The sequence below is a fragment of the Gordionus sp. m RMFG-2023 genome, chromosome 1 (assembly GCF_954871325.1).
Source record: "Gordionus sp. m RMFG-2023 chromosome 1, tfGorSpeb1-WG-v2, whole genome shotgun sequence".
NCBI classification, from domain to species: Eukaryota; Metazoa; Nematomorpha; class Gordioida; order Chordodea; family Parachordodidae; genus Gordionus; species Gordionus sp. m RMFG-2023.
In genome coordinates, this window is record NC_088775.1 from 61,912,380 (window position 1) to 61,930,522 (window position 18,143).

At 26.9% G+C, this 18,143-nt stretch overlaps 2 protein-coding genes across 4 annotated transcripts in view; both read right to left on the reverse strand.

Moving 5' to 3' along the window:
• LOC135931188 (uncharacterized aarF domain-containing protein kinase 5-like) overlaps positions 1-16,667 on the reverse strand; it is an 81,773-nt gene extending 65,106 nt beyond the window's left edge. For all 3 annotated transcript variants that reach the window (XM_065468121.1, XM_065468120.1, XM_065468122.1), the window contains exons 1-3: positions 16,501-16,667; positions 16,399-16,462; positions 15,357-15,557 (exon numbers count right to left, since the gene is read on the reverse strand). In XM_065468121.1, the coding sequence (XP_065324193.1) occupies positions 15,357-15,557; positions 16,399-16,462; positions 16,501-16,646 (411 nt within the window). In that variant the 5' untranslated portion in view covers positions 16,647-16,667. The remainder of the gene's footprint in view (positions 1-15,356; positions 15,558-16,398; positions 16,463-16,500) is intronic.
• LOC135922375 (uncharacterized) lies at positions 9,818-11,409 on the reverse strand. The gene is made up of 3 exons (XM_065456762.1): positions 10,936-11,409; positions 10,086-10,818; positions 9,818-10,008 (listed from the first exon to the last, which is right to left on the reverse strand). Exons 1-3 carry the CDS (start codon positions 11,407-11,409, stop codon positions 9,818-9,820), a joined length of 1,398 nt encoding a protein of 465 aa, XP_065312834.1.
• Positions 16,668-18,143: the final 1,476 nt, after the last annotated feature.

Consider the following 18,143-nt stretch of genomic DNA (forward strand, 5'->3'; position numbering starts at 1 on the left):
TATTGCTTCCCTATAAAAGGGAAGCGAAATTGTAAATTATCAATTCATTTTTTTAAATTAATTTTTTTTTAACAGTTAATTTTTTTCGTTTTAAAAATTATAATATTTTTTATTGGTTAAATAAAGAAAATTTGTAGTATATTAAGTAAGCAGCGGTCACAACAGCAATACATTGAACGTTTAAATTTAATAGTGTTATATATAGAGATAATAAAAATAATAATTATTTTGTTTATTTTCTATTTATATTATGATGATTGAATGCTATTTTTACCAAAAAAAGATTTTTTTGGACCTACAATAAAACAAAAACTCATATTATAAACCATATAACCTCCAATGGGACATTAAATTTAGATATAACGAAAAATTTGAATATGATTGATATTATTTTAAATTATTTATTTTATGTATTTGTTTCTAATGAATTATAAAGGTAAGCACCAAAATTAAAACAATTTTAGTAAATTATATCATTAAATGCGAAAATAACTATGGAAACATGAGAAAGGCAATCAAAAATTATTTATTAATATTGAATATTAAAAAGTTGACTTGAGATTATTCATGATTTTTTATTTAAATCAAATTTGATAATAGAATAATTTCCAAATTATGCCCAGTAGGAGAATAATTGCTGACTCAAAATTATTAATTGTTTATGATATTAAGCATATATCTTCCTATGGAATTTATTCATAAACCTAAAATTAGCAATAATATTGAAATGACTAAAACTTTATTGTCATTTTAAAATGTATGTAAATTTATAATGAAAAAAAATTAAATTTTTATGTTATCATTGTTTACATGAAATGCATGTTATCTATATATATAATCACCGTAATCAAGAAATGCGTTTTCGTATATCCTTAATGGTAATTTTTATTTTTCTTATCAACTTTTCTATCTTCTTAATGTTAATTTTTATTTTTCCTATCAACTTTTTATCTTCTTAATGTTAAATAAATCGATGGAGACTATATCTCTCTAATGTTAAATTTTAAGAAAATTTTTTGTACATAACGGGATTCGAACCCATGACTTAACGTTTTAAAGGCAAACGTTCTTCCCACTCAGCCACCTTCTATATTTGTAATATAATCTTTCTTATATATGTTATTGTTATGCAATTTTATTTTTATTGGCTTATTAATCTTTATTTTTATTGACTTATTAAGCTCTTATTTTATTGGTTTATAGTTATTTATATTATTTAATTTTAAAATCAACCATTTTTTGTTTTAATTTAAAAAATCGTAACGAAATGATTACAACAGGACATAATAGTTCATCTGCCAAAGGCCCCAAAATATAGGAGACAGTAATTAAAAAGATGTTTAATTTTTATAGATATTATTACAGAATAAATCACCACCAGGTTGGCACAAGATTTAAATCATGTTTGAGTTCACCTCTGGTTATCAGAAAATAATCAGTAATTAAACAGATGTTTAATTATTTTCTTTATTAACTAAGCAAACTTTATTTATTTATTTGAGATTCTTAAGATACAAAATATTTAAAAATGTAGGTAGATATTGATAAATTGGTACTGTATGTCATTTCCAGAGTTCAAATATTGTTTGAGATAAATTTTTATACTGGCATATTTTGGGGTGGTAATATGAGATTAATGTTTATTTTTCAATTGGCTAAATATAATTTAAATTTATTTGTTAAATCTAATTTATAATAAGTACTTAGGATTAGTGAGGAAGGTTAATTTTCTGGCATGGGAAGATATTGATAAATAGGTATTTTAAACTATTTGCAAAGTTCCCATATTGTGGTTGAGATAAAAAAAAAATTTTACTACCATATTTTGTGATAGTGAACGTATATTTTTCAGAAAATCTTTATGTAAGGAGTTTTAATGTTTTACAGCGACATGCTTTTGATCAGGTTATCCAGGCTATTGCCATACCTCAATTACTACCAGATTTTTCTATATAGATCCTCCTGGTGGATCAGGTAAGACAACATATCTTTATAATACTCTACTACACTATCTTAGAGGACAACAAAAAAATGACTTACCCTTTGCTACCACAGGAATATCCTCCATACTTTTAACCTGTGTAGATTGTCCTGGGTTCAATTGCAACGATTTTAATCTTCCATCTCCTGACCCTATCACTCAACCTAATTTATATGACCCAATAATAGAAGCAGATGTCGCAATTATAATGTTAGCCAATCTAAATGTTTTACAGCGACATGCGTTTGATCAGGTTATCCAGGCTATTATCGATATCTCAATTACTACTAGCTATTTTTATATAGATAATGGAAAAAAGAAATACTTTCAATCACCTTATTTAATAGAATTTACCTCCAAATTTTAGAAAATTCACTGAATGTTCTCAAAAAAATTTTTCCTGTAATAGTTCATAATTTTTTTATTCCCGTCATTCTTGATGGGTTATCAACTAGTTATTAAATATACAACTAAAGGGGGTAAACAGAAAGATTTTATTATAATTTAACAACATATTAGGCTTAAAAAAGTGGAAGCAATTAATTAAGCGTGAACATCATGTTTAAATAATTATGTTGGAAATTTAATATAATAAATTTAAAAAAAAATTTATTATGATTTTACTAATTTCTACAATCATATGCTATAACATTTGGAGTTGAGTTATCACAGACCACTAATTAATTGGAATATTATAAGAAATAATCTAAAATGAATGAAGTTGTGAAATAAGCGTATCAGGTCAATTCAGCGAAACTTTTATCGCGAAACACTTTTTCGCGAAACTTTTATCGCGAATGTCGTTTATCGCGAAGGAATTTTATAGCGAAGGCAATATCGCGAAACCAATTCCGCGAATTTTTTTCCGCGAAACTTTTATAGCGAAGACAATATCGCGAACTTATTATCGCGAATTTATTTCCGCGAAACCATGACCGCGAATACTTTATAGCGAATACATTATAGCGAAACTTTGATCGCGAACTCGTTATAGCGAAACTTTAATCGCGAACCATTTATAGCGAATTTTCTACCGCGAATGTATTTGCGCGAAATTATTATAACGAGCGCATGACCGCGAAAATTGTGAATTCATTTTAAGTGAAATCGATATATTCAATATCAATTTACCAACTGAAGTTTCTTAAATCATAAACGCTAATGTTTTAAGAATATTTTATTACGTATTGTTTATTTAATAAGCATGTAACCTCTATCTGATGTGATAGAAAATATATTAGTCTTCCTGGTCTCACTCACTCATGGTTGTAAGTATGGAGCGGATATTTTGGGTTAAGTTTTTAGCAGAATAAGTTAACCCCCCCCCAACATAAAATTTAAAAGTGTGCTTTATGTCATTTAAAGTAATACTTTATTTCTAATCTAGATAAAAAAAATATACTGAAAGCTAAGAATTTTTTATTGATTTTCTCAGATTATTTTAATTATAGAAAATTTTACTGATAATTAATGCCTCCTAATTACAATTTTGAGATAATGCACATCGATATAACTTTGATATAATAGTAACTAATTCATTTGAATATTATGACCTTTCCTTTTTCTTCTATTCGCATTTTAATAAATAGAAATAACTGCAAAGTTATGATTAATCAAAAAAAAAATTCAAAATATTCTAGATTACATAAATTTGTAATATTTATGAAGAATAAATTTTGGAAATAAATCATTAGATCTTCAATTATTTTAGTTTTTTATTTTTGCTGATTTCACAAGTCAAACTAAACAATATAAAAAAAAAATTAAAAAACGTAAAATAGTTTTCATCATTTTTTAAAATAATACCAGTTCAATATAGCGTATTTGTGAAAACATCGCCAAACGCTTCTACTCAATTTGTAAGCACTTTTACTCATTTTTTCTAATAAAATGGAATTAAAAAAATCAGGGTTTTTTGAAAATAAATAGAAAATCCAAATCAAGAAAATAAAGATATTCCAATATCGGGAAATCAGGGCAAAATGGGTTAAGTGTTTATTTATTTACTTTTACATATTTTACCACGACAAGGGTGGGGGGGGGGGTTGATAAAAACATTTTCTAAATTTTGAGAGGAATATATAAATGAAGGATAATAAAAAATAATTATAAAAAGTGGCTATATTTTAATTATATTAAATAGGTGTATTATTCAATTTTCTCATTCATTTTGTAAATTGCAAAAATTTTTAGGCCCGGCCATACCTCCCATATTCTAAGAGTGAGGTGGGATTTTTAATGACTAAAGGATAAAAAGCGGGAAAGAGCCACAACTGCAATCCTTTTATATATTAATATTGGTGAATAATTTTTTTCAAATTATAATTTACAAATTTTGAATTTGAATATAAAGTCAAAATATATAAAAATTAGATCCAAATCTACATATTTATCGGAAGGAATTTATTTTATTTAAAAGTTTATTATATATGAAATAAATTTTAACTCTTCGCAATTCATGTCAAAATTCTGCTTTACCATTAATTCGGCCTCTAATAAATCAAATGAGACCGAAGAAAAATTTTTTCGCCTAATTATATTCATTAAACTCATTTCTGAGCCAGCATTTGAATGTAGAATTAAAAATAAATTTTTAAATATTTTTTAGGCTTATATTTACATTTTTATTTAATTCTTTCTAAATATTCTAACTTGATCGTATCATTCAAAATCAAAGGTTTAAGCTATTTATATCTATAATTACCATAATAGTTTGATAATTCTGAGTAACTTCTTTATATGCTTCAACTTGTGTATCACAGAGGAATAAACAAGATTTATATATTTTAATATCAGCGCCGTTAAATTTGGCGGCTGAATAGTTCTACGAACTAATTGTAAATTATATCATTATTTCTTGCTTTATTTGTACAATTGAGTATAGTAGCTCGTAAAAGGAAAAAACTATTAGTAACAAAATTTTGGCAAATCTATGATTTAAGCGACGGAAATAATTTATTCAGAAAATTTTATCGATGTTCCGTATTAATTATAATTTAATTCGTTTAAGAGACAGTATAAAGAAAAAGTTTATTAGCAAAATAAGAAAAATTGCCTAATTTGGCATTATTGATAGAATGGAAAATAGCTGGTTTGCGCTAATATTTATTAATTCTTCAGTCATTTTTTTCACACACAAAAAGGTAATCGTACTATAAGAGAAATAAAATCTATATCTCCCATTAAAGCGTAAAACCAACCAAATTTCTGGAAGCATTTAATCTGGAACTTAAATCAATAATTGAAATTTATTACATTGATTCTTCAATTCATTAGATAGTTTTTCGACAAAATAAGATAAAATTGCCACGATTGGCAACATGCGAAAAAAAACAAATATTTTTGGGTGAGCTCATACCATAGAAATGCCAGATTAGTACTTACTATTCCATCAATCCGTTTTTCTAGTCAATAAACAAAAACTAATTTTAATAAGAGAAATAGACAGTAGCAACCTTTAAGTATGAACAGGGTTGCCATGTCTCTCCCCATCAGCGGGACTCCCGCAATTTTTTAGTTTACACGCAAATATCTCTCTCCCGCAAAACTACCGCAATTGGAAATCTCCCGCAAAAATCTACCGCAATTTAATTTCTCCCGCGATTTTTAAAAAAAAGTATTTTAAACGTTTTTAATATGTGAATAATAATTTTGAGACATTAATTGATTATTTTTATATTTTTAAATTAAATTTTAAATATTTATTCGAAAAACATGTCTAGTTTGTAAATTTCTTTCTATCCTGTTTTATTTTTATCCAATAATAAATCAACATTATTTCATTAATATTAGTCAGTACAGGGGAGTATATCAACATCGATTGCAATACAAAAATATTCTCAAAATGAAACTATATTTGAGGAAATCGTATACATCTATTATGTAGTTCAACATTCACAGAGCTCTATTTATATCATTACAATGTGGGTCGAATCTTTTTCTCATGATATTTAACGACTCCAATATAAGTGCAAACCTTACTTGTGGCAATAAAAATGAGCAAGGCTATCACAATGTTTTGGTACCTGAATCCTAGAGGTCAATTCTAGACGATTTGAAAGATGGGCATCCATATGCAATTCTAACAAATGTATCTAATAATGGAAATATTAAAACATTTCCCTCGATCCTTTGCAATTTCAACAAGAATAAGAACATTTCAATAAAACTGTTAAAAAAAAGTCCTCAAATAGTGAAAAATCCAACGATGTAGCTAGCCACATAAGGGTAAATATAGCTGATTCAAGGTTATCAATGATTTGCATGCCAGCTTTCTGCGCTGATAATGCCTCTGTAAATTTTGGCCAAAACTAAAGTTACCGAATTGAGGCAGCACAAATGAATTATTACCAATTGGCTGTATATGCCATATATACTACATAGTTCTTGCAAGAAGGCAATGAATGTACTGTCTGTGGATGTCGAAATAATTGTGATGAAATATTTTAACGAATTTAGTTCAACTAAAAGAGTTAATGAATTAAAAGAGTTGGTGAAGTGGTCTGACTTGGAATGGTGTGAGTTGTTGCGATATATACCTATCAGGTGGTTGTCATTAATACCTGCCATCGATAGAATTTTAAAATTTTACAAACCCTTAAAAAAATACTTCTTAAATAAAGATTTTAAAGGCTGTCCTAAAATTTGAAAAAAATTTTCTAATATGAAATGGCAGAAGTATATTTGGGATTCTTTTCACATGTAGGAAATCTACTGCATGCAGTTAATATTCAGTTGCAATCAGAATATTCTTTATTAAAAATGATTCACAAAATTATGCTACAGCTCTGTTCATCTCTATATTTAAAAATTGAAAATAAATTTTATGGCGCTATTGCTAAAAATATTATATTAAAATGTTCAAATAATACTCTAATTAATACATATTTAAATAATGCAGATATTTTTATTCAGACAATTTTAGAATATTTACAATCAAAATTTGATTATAATAACTCTATTTACAATTGTATAAATATTATGACCTTGGAACAGAAACCATCAATTAAGGTTTTTGTAATTTAATAAATATATTAAAAATACCGAAAGACATTGATGTCTTATTTGAAAAGATTTTAATTCTCTCTATTTTTTATGATTCGCCAAAACTTCTCCTTACCTCATTCTACTCATCCGAGCGCATTTTTAGCCTGAAGAGGACTGCCTGGAAAAAAGGAGAGAAATCGGATTTAACAACATTAGAGAACGAGCTAATGGTTAAATAATGTATAATATGTCATGCCAGGAATATTATAATCTCAATAACGACGATAAACATTTAGTTCTATTATTTAAATCTCAAATAAAATATAATTATGTTTTAGCAAGGGCGCCATAAAATTTATTGTCAATTTTTAACTGTAAAGATGGACACATCTGCAGCATAATTTTTTGAATCTTTGTTAAGATTCTTCCGATTGCAACTGCACATTCTACATGTGAAATCATTCCTAAATATACCTCTGCCATTCATTATAAGAAATATTTTTTAAAGGTTTATAAAATTTTAAAATTCTATCGATGGCCGATATTAGGAACATATCGCAACCAACATTGTGTAGACTCGCTTCTGTAAATACACTCTGTTTTTTCCATCACTGAGGCATTAACAGATCAGAAAGCTGACATGCAATTTATTGATCATCTCGAATCTGATATTATATGGTTAGCTATGTCTTTGGATTTTTCACTATTTGAGGGGAAAAAATTTAATAGTTTTATTGAAATGACCTTAATTTTGTTGAAATAGCGGAAGATCAAGGGAAATCCCTTTAAATGCATCTGTTAGAATTGCATATATATGCCCATCTTTCAAATCGTCAAAAATTGACCTCCTGGATTTAGGTCTTAAAACATTAATGATAGCCTTGCTCATTTGTTCTACAAGTATAATTTTCATTTATATTAGAGTCGTTAAATATTATGGAAAAAAGATTCTACCAACATTGTGATGATAAGTATCTCTGTGAATGTTGTACTACAAGATAAGTACAATTGCCGCAACTGTAGTTGCATCTGTATTATATCTTATTTTGGAGTACCTTATTATGTATTTAAACGTGATACTTGATAATTAAGCGCCTATCCCTATAATGTTATACACACACACGGTAGATTTCCAATTGCGGTCGTTTTGAGGGACATTCGCTTAAAATATATTTTTAATTGTAAAATTAAAATCGTTTTTTATATTTAAAAAAGATCGTTGGTTTTTTTTATAAATTAATATAATTTAATAAATCAAGATTTTATTGTATTTTGAAAAATAGTTACCGACTTTGTATTTATATAACTAATTATAAAAAATAATAGGCGGATAATTAAATCAATTCAAAATCCCGGCCGAAGGCCGCCCGCAAAAATTTTTTTTAGCAATTTTTATATTTCTACCGCCATGTTTCTCCCACATCTCCCTCAATTTGAAAATTTTGACCTGGCAACCCTGAGTATGAACCAAAAGTTATTAGAATTTTAAAAATTATCAAATTTAGATTGAACAAAGAATCTAAAGAAAGCAATTATAATAAAAAAATTAAATGAAATTATATTATTTATAAAATCAACTTTTTTCCTTATTTCAAAATATGAGGATAAAGATAAAAGGCTAACTCGATATTTTATACAAAAGAAAATTAAGCTTGGAAACTTTTCCGACAGATGACATAACTTGCGGCAACTTTGGAAAATGTTATATCAAAATGAGATGGATTGGTTATGGTAAAATCAATTAGGATAGCTAATTATTTTCATCAAGCCGCGAATAGGTTGAGCTATTAATAAAAAAAATTTAGAAAATAATTTTTAAAAAATATAACCAAAAAAAATGATGTATTTTAATTTTATTATTCATGACATGACATGAAGCCACCCAAGCTCATTTACATTGTTATCAAATCAAATGAAAATATAGTATATTAAAAAAATTTAACCAAATTCCAATATTTAAATAATTAATAACCTTCAGGAATTTTAAAGCTATATAACAAAATTAATACAACCAATTTTTTCCCAAATTTTTATAGCAAGGTCAATATCGTAACTTGAACTGCGAACTCATTAGAGGAGCATCATTGAAATTAGAGGGGGGATAGTTAGTTATGAAATAATTATCATTATTTGAAAAATTGGAAAGTGGTGAAAGGTATTTTTTTTTAAAATTATTTATATTTGGCAGGAGGTTAAAAGTTTTGAGAGGGTTGATATCATTTATTTAAAAAATAATTTTTTTTTTATTGAATATGAAAGTAGAGCATTGTCATAACATATCGTCTAAACCAATAGGTTTGTTTGTTAAATGTATAACTGAAGTGTAAATTTTTAAAAGAATCACTGATTTGAACAAAGACTGGTTAAAAATAACCATGGGAAAAAAATCTGACAAAAACACTCCGATATAAATTTATATGCTTTAATAAATAAAAGGAAAATGTAATCCTCGTTTTAAACTTTGCCCTTTAGTGTAATATTTGAGTATTATTTTAATAGTACTTTTCTAATAATGTTGCTCATCAAAAATGATCATATTTGTAAGGGGAAACAACTATATGACTCAAGGGCTAGGAATATGAATTTTAAAATAATTTTATAATGCATTTTTGAAATATTAATCGTGGGATTGATGTGGTAGATAAAGAATGTGTCACACACATATAAAAGAATTTGTAAATACCCTCATAAAATCTATATCTTGATGAATGAGTCTTAAGTAACCAGCTAAATTTTATACCAAAGTATCCTATATTTTTGTCACAAAAAAATAATGAAAATATAAAAATTTTGAGACTATTATATAAAAACAAACAAAATTTTTATTATTGTAGATAAGAATTTAAAAAATTAAACATTCAATGTTATATTAATAGCGATTCCTTTAAGATAATCTAATCTTGATCGATTTTCGAAGTCAGAAACAATTGTTACTATTCTCGCATGTAGATTTGGATATTTTTTTCTCGGGGTAGAGGGTGTTTCACCAGAATTATACTGAGCAATTTTTAACTCTGTCAACCCTTGTTGTTTTTTTAAGCCTAGGAAAAATTATATAGTTTATTAGTAAATCTTTATACTTTTTAAATCATTTTAAAATAATAGATATATAGATAACTTGATATAAATTTCCACATGTTTGGATGGTAACTTGTTAGGAGGGAACTGAAGCATCTATGCCACCCTTCAACCGCGTTGTTGGTTTTCGCTTCCCCGTTCAGTGTTGATTGGTAACAATTCCAGAGTTCAATATTAAACAAAGCAGGTAGTCTGCCTCTTCCAAACGTTTTACCAATATAAGCTTTTTCAAAAGTTTCAATTAGAGGCTGAAGTAACAATTGATTATTAGAATAAAATTCGGAGTTTATTAGTAATTCAAATGTTTCAACTACATTTAAGGGTGGCACAAACGCCAAACAAACCATCATTCTAAGTTGTATATTAAATTCTACATCTGTTTTATATTTATGCGATATTTCTGGATATTTTTGAATGTTTCGCCAAAAGGATTGGCCAAAATGGAAATAGCAACATTTGTGTTGCGAATTGGGAAACACTACATTGAAAGCTTTTACACTGGATATTTCAAAATCCGTCATAATTTTTTTTGGAGTTGATATTAAGTTGTCACTTATAATAGTAAATATTCTTTTATAAGTTTCATAATCCTTTCTATTGGTCAATATATATATGAGAGGTAAAACATTATTATTTCTAATCCCATGAATTGTATAAATTTGCATAAATAAAGGTGGCGACGATTTAAATGTACCATCAGAAAACCAATGTTCGCATGAAGCTAAGAAGTCCAAATTTTTTCTTGTTCCAAATATGATAACACGGTCGGGAACCTGACACACATGATAAATAAATAAGCAATTATAATAGTGTTTCTTATCGGGCAGCTTATCGCAACAAAAATGAAGGATTTAGTTATATTTGTTCAAAAAATTTATAGAAAATCTTACCGGACCATCATCATGAAGTATGAAATCCTCATATTTATCCGTAATTGAATATTCATGCGGAATTACTAGCTCAATAAGGCTGCTAGGATTCGGAGGTGCAAAACTGTTTGAACTCCGCGTTCGGTGAATTATACGTTTCATAAGATTCGGTGATGGTAGTGCCATTGATATAGAATCACTTAATTGAGATACGTGTTTCGCCACAATAAAGTTTGGAGTTTCCATAGTATTATTCAAAGCTTCATTTTTAATTGAATTGATTATTTTCTTGGTTTCCATTTCGATTGGATTTTCTGGATGATTGTGTATTTCATTATTATCTTTTATCTTACCATTTTTTTTTGTGAGTCGTACGGGACATTTAAAAATATCCTGATTGATACATCTAAAATAATTAGTATCTGAGACTACTTTATCCAGGCGGAACAAATAATTTTTAAAGGTTAAGATCTCCTTATTTTTGCTTGATAACATATTTTATAAGACTCCGAAATAAAGAGGAAAGAATGGCGAAAATATTTATAATTTATAACCAAAGGAATGGCGAAAATATTTATAATTTATAACCAAAGGAATGGCACCAGCCAGACGGGAAAATTTTTTTTTTTAAATTTAGGCAATACTTTTTTTTTAAAATAGTTATAATTTATCAAATATGTCATTAATTATTTGTTAATTTTTAGTGTAGCTATTTTTTTTATTATATTTTAAAATTATTTAAGATTCAATAAGAACCCATATCAAAATATTATATTTAAATTAATGCCGAGTTATTAAACTAAAAATTTTATCACGCCCCCCCCCCTTCAAATAAACAGAAAAGATAAAAAGATATCTATAAAGATTGAAAATAATAAAATTAATAAATATTTTAAATTGGGGAAATCCCTTATTTCACTTAGATGTAATTTATTTTTGAATTGCCATTCAAAATTGATATTCTAAACAGTAATGTTGTAGACTTTATTCATCTACACTGTTTAAGAATATTGACTGCCAAAACCACGGTTGTGCATTTGACCGATCAAATATAGTTAAAATCAAATAAATATTATTTTATATTGAATATCATCATTTTCTTTAATATTTTTTAATCAATTTTCTTTTTGTCTAAATCTTCAATCGATTTCTGTTTTAGTAAGATTATTGACACAAATAGACCAATTACTTTATGAAGAAGAAGTAGATCAAGAAATTGTTAGTAATGTCACTTCTCTTAATGGCCATGGTGGTCAAAGCTAATTCCACTGCTTGAGTTTGAAATCTGATTGTTTCTTATGGAAGTTACTGCTATCCCCATGATTTTCTATTAAACAAGCCGCTTTTATTTCTGAAATTTATGATATAGCTTGAAATATTTTGATCACCACCTTGTATGCCTAATTCTTTTATTATATTACATACTTCATTAAATTCACTATGATTAAAATGCTCTCCTTAATATTAGGAACTCAATAAGCATTGTGATCACATTTCACATGTTTTTATATCGTTTTTTCTTTTTCAAACATATTTTTATATTCAGATCTTATAGAATATATGACCACTTGACCAGGTCAAATATTCTCCCGTTCAATTGACCCGTCAAAATCTAGTCATTAGACTGGTCATTTGACTGATTTGCTAACCCTGGCCAAAATTAATTGATAAATTTATAAATATTAAGTCATCAGACAATACATAGGAATGCTACCCAGATATCAATTTCGCCAATAAATATCAAGATTTAACTAATAAACTCAATGATTAATATATTGATAAAAAAATAAGAACTTCGAAGGAAAGGATAGGATAGCGAAAAAAGTGTATTTCAATAACAAATTTCATAAACCAGTCTAAGTTAATTAATCATTGTAAAAATTTTTTAAGGTTATAAGAAAATTACAAACTATGTGAATTAAAAAAATATTATTCAAATAATATAATTATAAAAAAATGATTCAAAATAAATTAGTCATTATTAGCAATTACCGCGATATTAAATTCTCTATAATATCTTCGCGATATATGTTTCGCGAAATAATTGTCGCTACATTGTCTTCGCGATTTGGGTTTCGCGATAATAATTTCGCTATAAAATTTTCGCGATTAAAGTTTCGCGGTAATGTATTCGCTTTAAAGGTTTCGCTATAAAATTTTCGCGATTATTGATTCGCGATAAAAGTTTCGCGGTAATGTATTCGCTTAAAATGTTTCGCGATAAAAGTTTCGCTATAAAATTTTCGCGATTATTGATTCGCGATAAAAGTTTCGCGGTAATGTATTCGCATTAAAGGTTTCGCGGTAAAAGTTTCGCTATAAAAAATTCGCGATATTTGTTTCGCTATATTGTATTCGCGGTAATGTCTTCGCTATAAAGGTTTCGTGATAAAGGTTTCGCTATAAAAAATTCGCGATATTGCATTCGCGGAATAGTATTCGCTATTATGGATTCGCGATAAAAGTTTCGCTATAAAATCCATTCGCGATAAACGACATTCGCGATAAAAGTTTCGCGAAAAAGTGTTTCGCGATAAAATTTTCGCTGAATTGACATGGAACCGAAATAAGATGTAATCAAACCATTATTTATTTATATTACCAATTAAATTTAAATTTGTAAAAAATAATAAATATAAAACATGATTAAACAAAAATTTTTAATTTCCGACCCACCCTAAAAATAGGAAATAATTATTTCTCAAACCACTGGTTGGTAGGTTGAGTTTTGCAGACCCTATAATCCTCATGACATTATTAGATATCTAAAAAGCCGACGAGCCTAACCAGGCATATAAAAAAATTTATACCAAGCTGGGCTTGGCTAGAAATTTATTGGGTAAGGCCACTTGTGCAAAAATTCTTACCAGTCTAAAGTGGACTGGGTTTTGCTTTATATTAAAAAAGGTATCACCATTGAGGTTAATGAGGTTAGGGAACAAATGGAATCATTTGTAAATTTTAATTCTATTTTTTATGTATTATCAAAGTATATGTCAGAGACCTACAGGCCTGGCCCTAAGCCTGGTTATACAGGCTATGCCGTATTTTAATTTTTTTTAAATACATCTGGTAGATCCAGAATTTTTTTAAAATACCTGGACAAGGCAGTATCACATTTTAAACGCCATTATTTTATTAGCTATAAAAATTAAAAATAAATATAATATATTTTTTAAAAATAAAACCCAGGATGTTTCAAAATAATTGTTTTTTTAATTTGGGCTGGTCATGCAAATGATATTTCTGCAGTTCTCTGGTGTATATCATATTTTTACCGAAATAACATTTTAGTAATTCTAAATTTTTTTAAATATTAAAAACTTAATAAGAAAAACGAAGTTATATACAGATTGAATAAAGATCTTTAAATTTCATCATGCTAGACAATGAAATTTATAGAAGCATCTAATATTTGGATAAAATGATTTTGTCATAGAATTTTACATAAATTTAATCAAAAATCTTACTTGAGCATTCTCAAAGAAGATTAAAAATTGTATTTTTCATCAATAGATTAAATAATTATCCGTTTATGAGTTCAATATGTTGTTAAATTAATTTAAATAAAATTCTTTGTCTACTCCTTTTTGTTGTATATTTAATAATAAAACTCATTTCAGTCTATTATTTTAATTAATAGATATTTAAAATATAAATTAATATTTATTAAACAAGGCAAAAATAATTATAGATTTTTTATATCTCATTAAATAATAAAATAAAATGTCTAGTCAGATATGTTTATGATGTTATATAGTAACATAAATCAGAATTTCATCTAAAGGGGAAAATTGAAAAAATTTGCTAACTGCCTGCTCAAAAAAGCTAGTGCAGAAAACAATTTTTGATAATTTGCAGTTTGGAAGCTTTCATGATTTTCACACTTGTCAAATATATATTATATTCACTCAATGATTGGTATAATTTAGTATTTAAATACTTTTTGATTTCATCTTCTTGATTTAGGCTCTGGTGACTAACACCTTGATCTTCTTATGTATTAAAAATGATGAATGTAATAATCTCAAAGAAGCTGATTGCTTGGATCCATTTTAACTATTTTTTAATTAAGGAAGAATGGGAAGGGAATATAAAGTACAATTGTGTTAAATGACAATATTGTTCTTTGGTCAGCTCTTCTGGATTATATACTGTATAAATTTTAATACCAGTCCCATATCATTACTGGAATAAATTTATACAAGTTTAGTCAGATTTATTAATTTTTTTATTTGCATTTTGTCTGAATTTAAAAAAAGTTTAAATTATTTTATTGATACATTAAAATTATCGCAGCTTATGAATTATATTTATAAAATTCTGATTTATATAAATTATTAATCATCAAAATAAAAAAATTTTTATTCACTTGATCAAAAACTTTAAAAATGGCATTTTATAGAGAGCATGTTAATATTATCAAGTAATAATAGCTGAACTTGTTTGGCATTTTGAGTTAATGCCTTATCTTGCAGACTTTGCAATGTGTTAGTGTATTCTTTTGGCAATATGTGATTCATGGCCACCAATCCCTGACCCAATTTAATGTATAAGCCCCCATTTTCAAGGCATCCTCTCAAGATCATGTTAGCTCCATATAGATGACAATCTTTAATGGCCTTCTCATATGCTAATGAATTCTAAATTTTAATTTATCATTATATATTTACATCATGTCAAATGGTATTGTAAGTGAAAAGAGTAATAATAAGAGTTCATCTCAAACTTTATATTGTTTTATACTTATTCATAAGTGAGGTATGTTATTATATTCTAATTAATTTTAAGGTGCAAAACTATATTTACTTAAGCATCCTATTTCTAGTGTTGTCAAAATGCCCGATTGGGGTCGATTTTAAAAAACAGCCCAACTAAGATTATAACTAAAATAACATTATGTATAAAGATTTTTCTCATAGCTGGTAGAAATGGATTGGCATTTATTTGCCAAATCTCAATGCTTACATAATTACTTTAGCTAAAATATTAACCAGGCTGTTTTGAAAAAATCAGAGCAAATCGAGCTTTTTAACAACACTACCTATTTCCTTATATGTCTAATTTACCAAGTGATATATCTCCGTTTATAGTAAATATATTTATATCAATTATTTACTTAGGATATCTTAATTTAAGGTAGAGATATTTAAAATATAAGAATAATATGACTTTGAAAACTTTTCTAATGAACAAGGATAATCTAAGTTACACTCTTTTAAAATTAATAATTATTTTATAAACAAAAACTTTAATAATAAAAAAATGGATTTTAATTTCACTCTAATGGATAATAATTGAGCCATGGAGAAAATATCGTTTAAGCAAATTCAATAGTTTGAAATTAAAACAAATATAATTGTAATGTAAGCTAGCTCTAATATCGTTATATGAATGCTATATCATATAATGTAATATTCTAAATTGGTACAAGCTTAAATATTTTGTTTCTGTAGAAAAAAATATAAATAAATATTAATATACTTCTTTGAGAAAAAATAACTTTCTTTTATATTGAAGACTTATAAATGCACCAATTGAAAACGTTCTTAGAATCTTTATATTGTTTGAAAATATATAAGATACCTAAAAAACCGCACAATAGCACCATAGTTAACTATAGCTTTTCGTTTTTCCGCTGGTGTAAGACTTAGATAATAGAGAGATGGTATTCCAATCGCTGCTCCTATAAGATATATCTTTTTATAATGTAAAAACTTTGTTGTCAACATCTATAGCCATAAGATGTAAGAATTTACATATCAAAAGGTAATTGACGGCAACATATCCAGATTTCCCGTATGCGTGAGATGGGGAGAGTGCACTATTGAAGTTTTCCGCACTAAGTTTTATTGCAGGTCTTTAAATTCGCTTATTATATACATTTTTCTATATTTTTATGAAAATAATTTTGAGTTTTCACCTTTTTTATAAATATAAATGTTTTTTTATAAATATAGGGAAAATTATTTAGTTAATTATTGGGTATATTAAACGTTGGAAATCAAATATTTATAATAAAAAAACCAACGTATTTATGACCTTATTGTTTTTGGTCTTTCAGCTTTGGCTCTTATGGAGTGATTAGGTTTTATTGATCCTAGAGGTTTAAATATAGCTAATAACATGTTGAGGTAAATAATTTTCTATTACTATACTATAAGGATTTTAAATATAATAGCTTTATGTTCAGCAATTGTTATCTCAGCCTGGGTTTGATGCATTGATGATTAAAGTAATAGCTTGTAGATCGGTAGTAGTGCTTGGCAAAGCATCGGATGTGTCCTATTTTTTTTTATTAATGGATATTTTAAAGAAAATGTATCAATAATTGTTTTATTATTAGTTGCATTATCTTAAATTAAATTTTTAATTATTTTAATAAAGGCTTTAAATATATTTTCACCTGAATGTGTTTCATTTATTGGACTGACATCCAAAATTATGTTATTTATTTTAAAATTATGATCAATAAAATGGGCTGTTAGCCCTAAAAAAGGAACCTGTGTTTGGCTAGTCCAAATGTCAGATGAAAAATTAATCTGACTTTTATTTTTAGATATTATTTCCTTTACCAATTGTTCTTTTTCTGCAAATATATTATACATGTGCAATTTAAGAGTATTGGAGCATATTGATTTTACAGAACAATCAAGATCACTTATAAAATTTTTAAAATCATTTGAATTAATAATTTTAAAAGGCATATTATTATTTATAAATAATTTTAATAAAATTTTTGAAGAATTTGGTGTAGACTGGCTCAGCCGTAAACTCAGCCAGTTTTTGAGGCGAAAAATTGGCTCAAACCTCGAGGTCGTAGCCGAAAATTTTGGCTTAAACCTCGAGGTCGGAGCTGAAAATTTGGATTAAACTTTGAGTTCGGAATCGAAAATTTGACTTAAACCTTGAGGTCGGAACTGAAAATTTTGGCTTAAACCTCGAGGTCGGAGCTGAAAATGTGGCTTAAACCTAGAGGTCGGAGCTAAAAATTTTGGCTTTAACCTTGAGGTCTGAGCCGAAAATTTTGGCTTCAACCTCGAGGTCGGAGCTGAAAATTAGGCTCAAACTCAAGCCGGCTCAGGAGTTGGTTCGAGTGTAATTTTGAGCCAAAATTTTTAATAAAAATCTCAAATTCGTGTTATTTTAGTAAAATAACTTTTTTTTATAATATTTTATTATCAACAAAAAAACAAATGATTTGATTTAATATTTTTTATTTATATGAA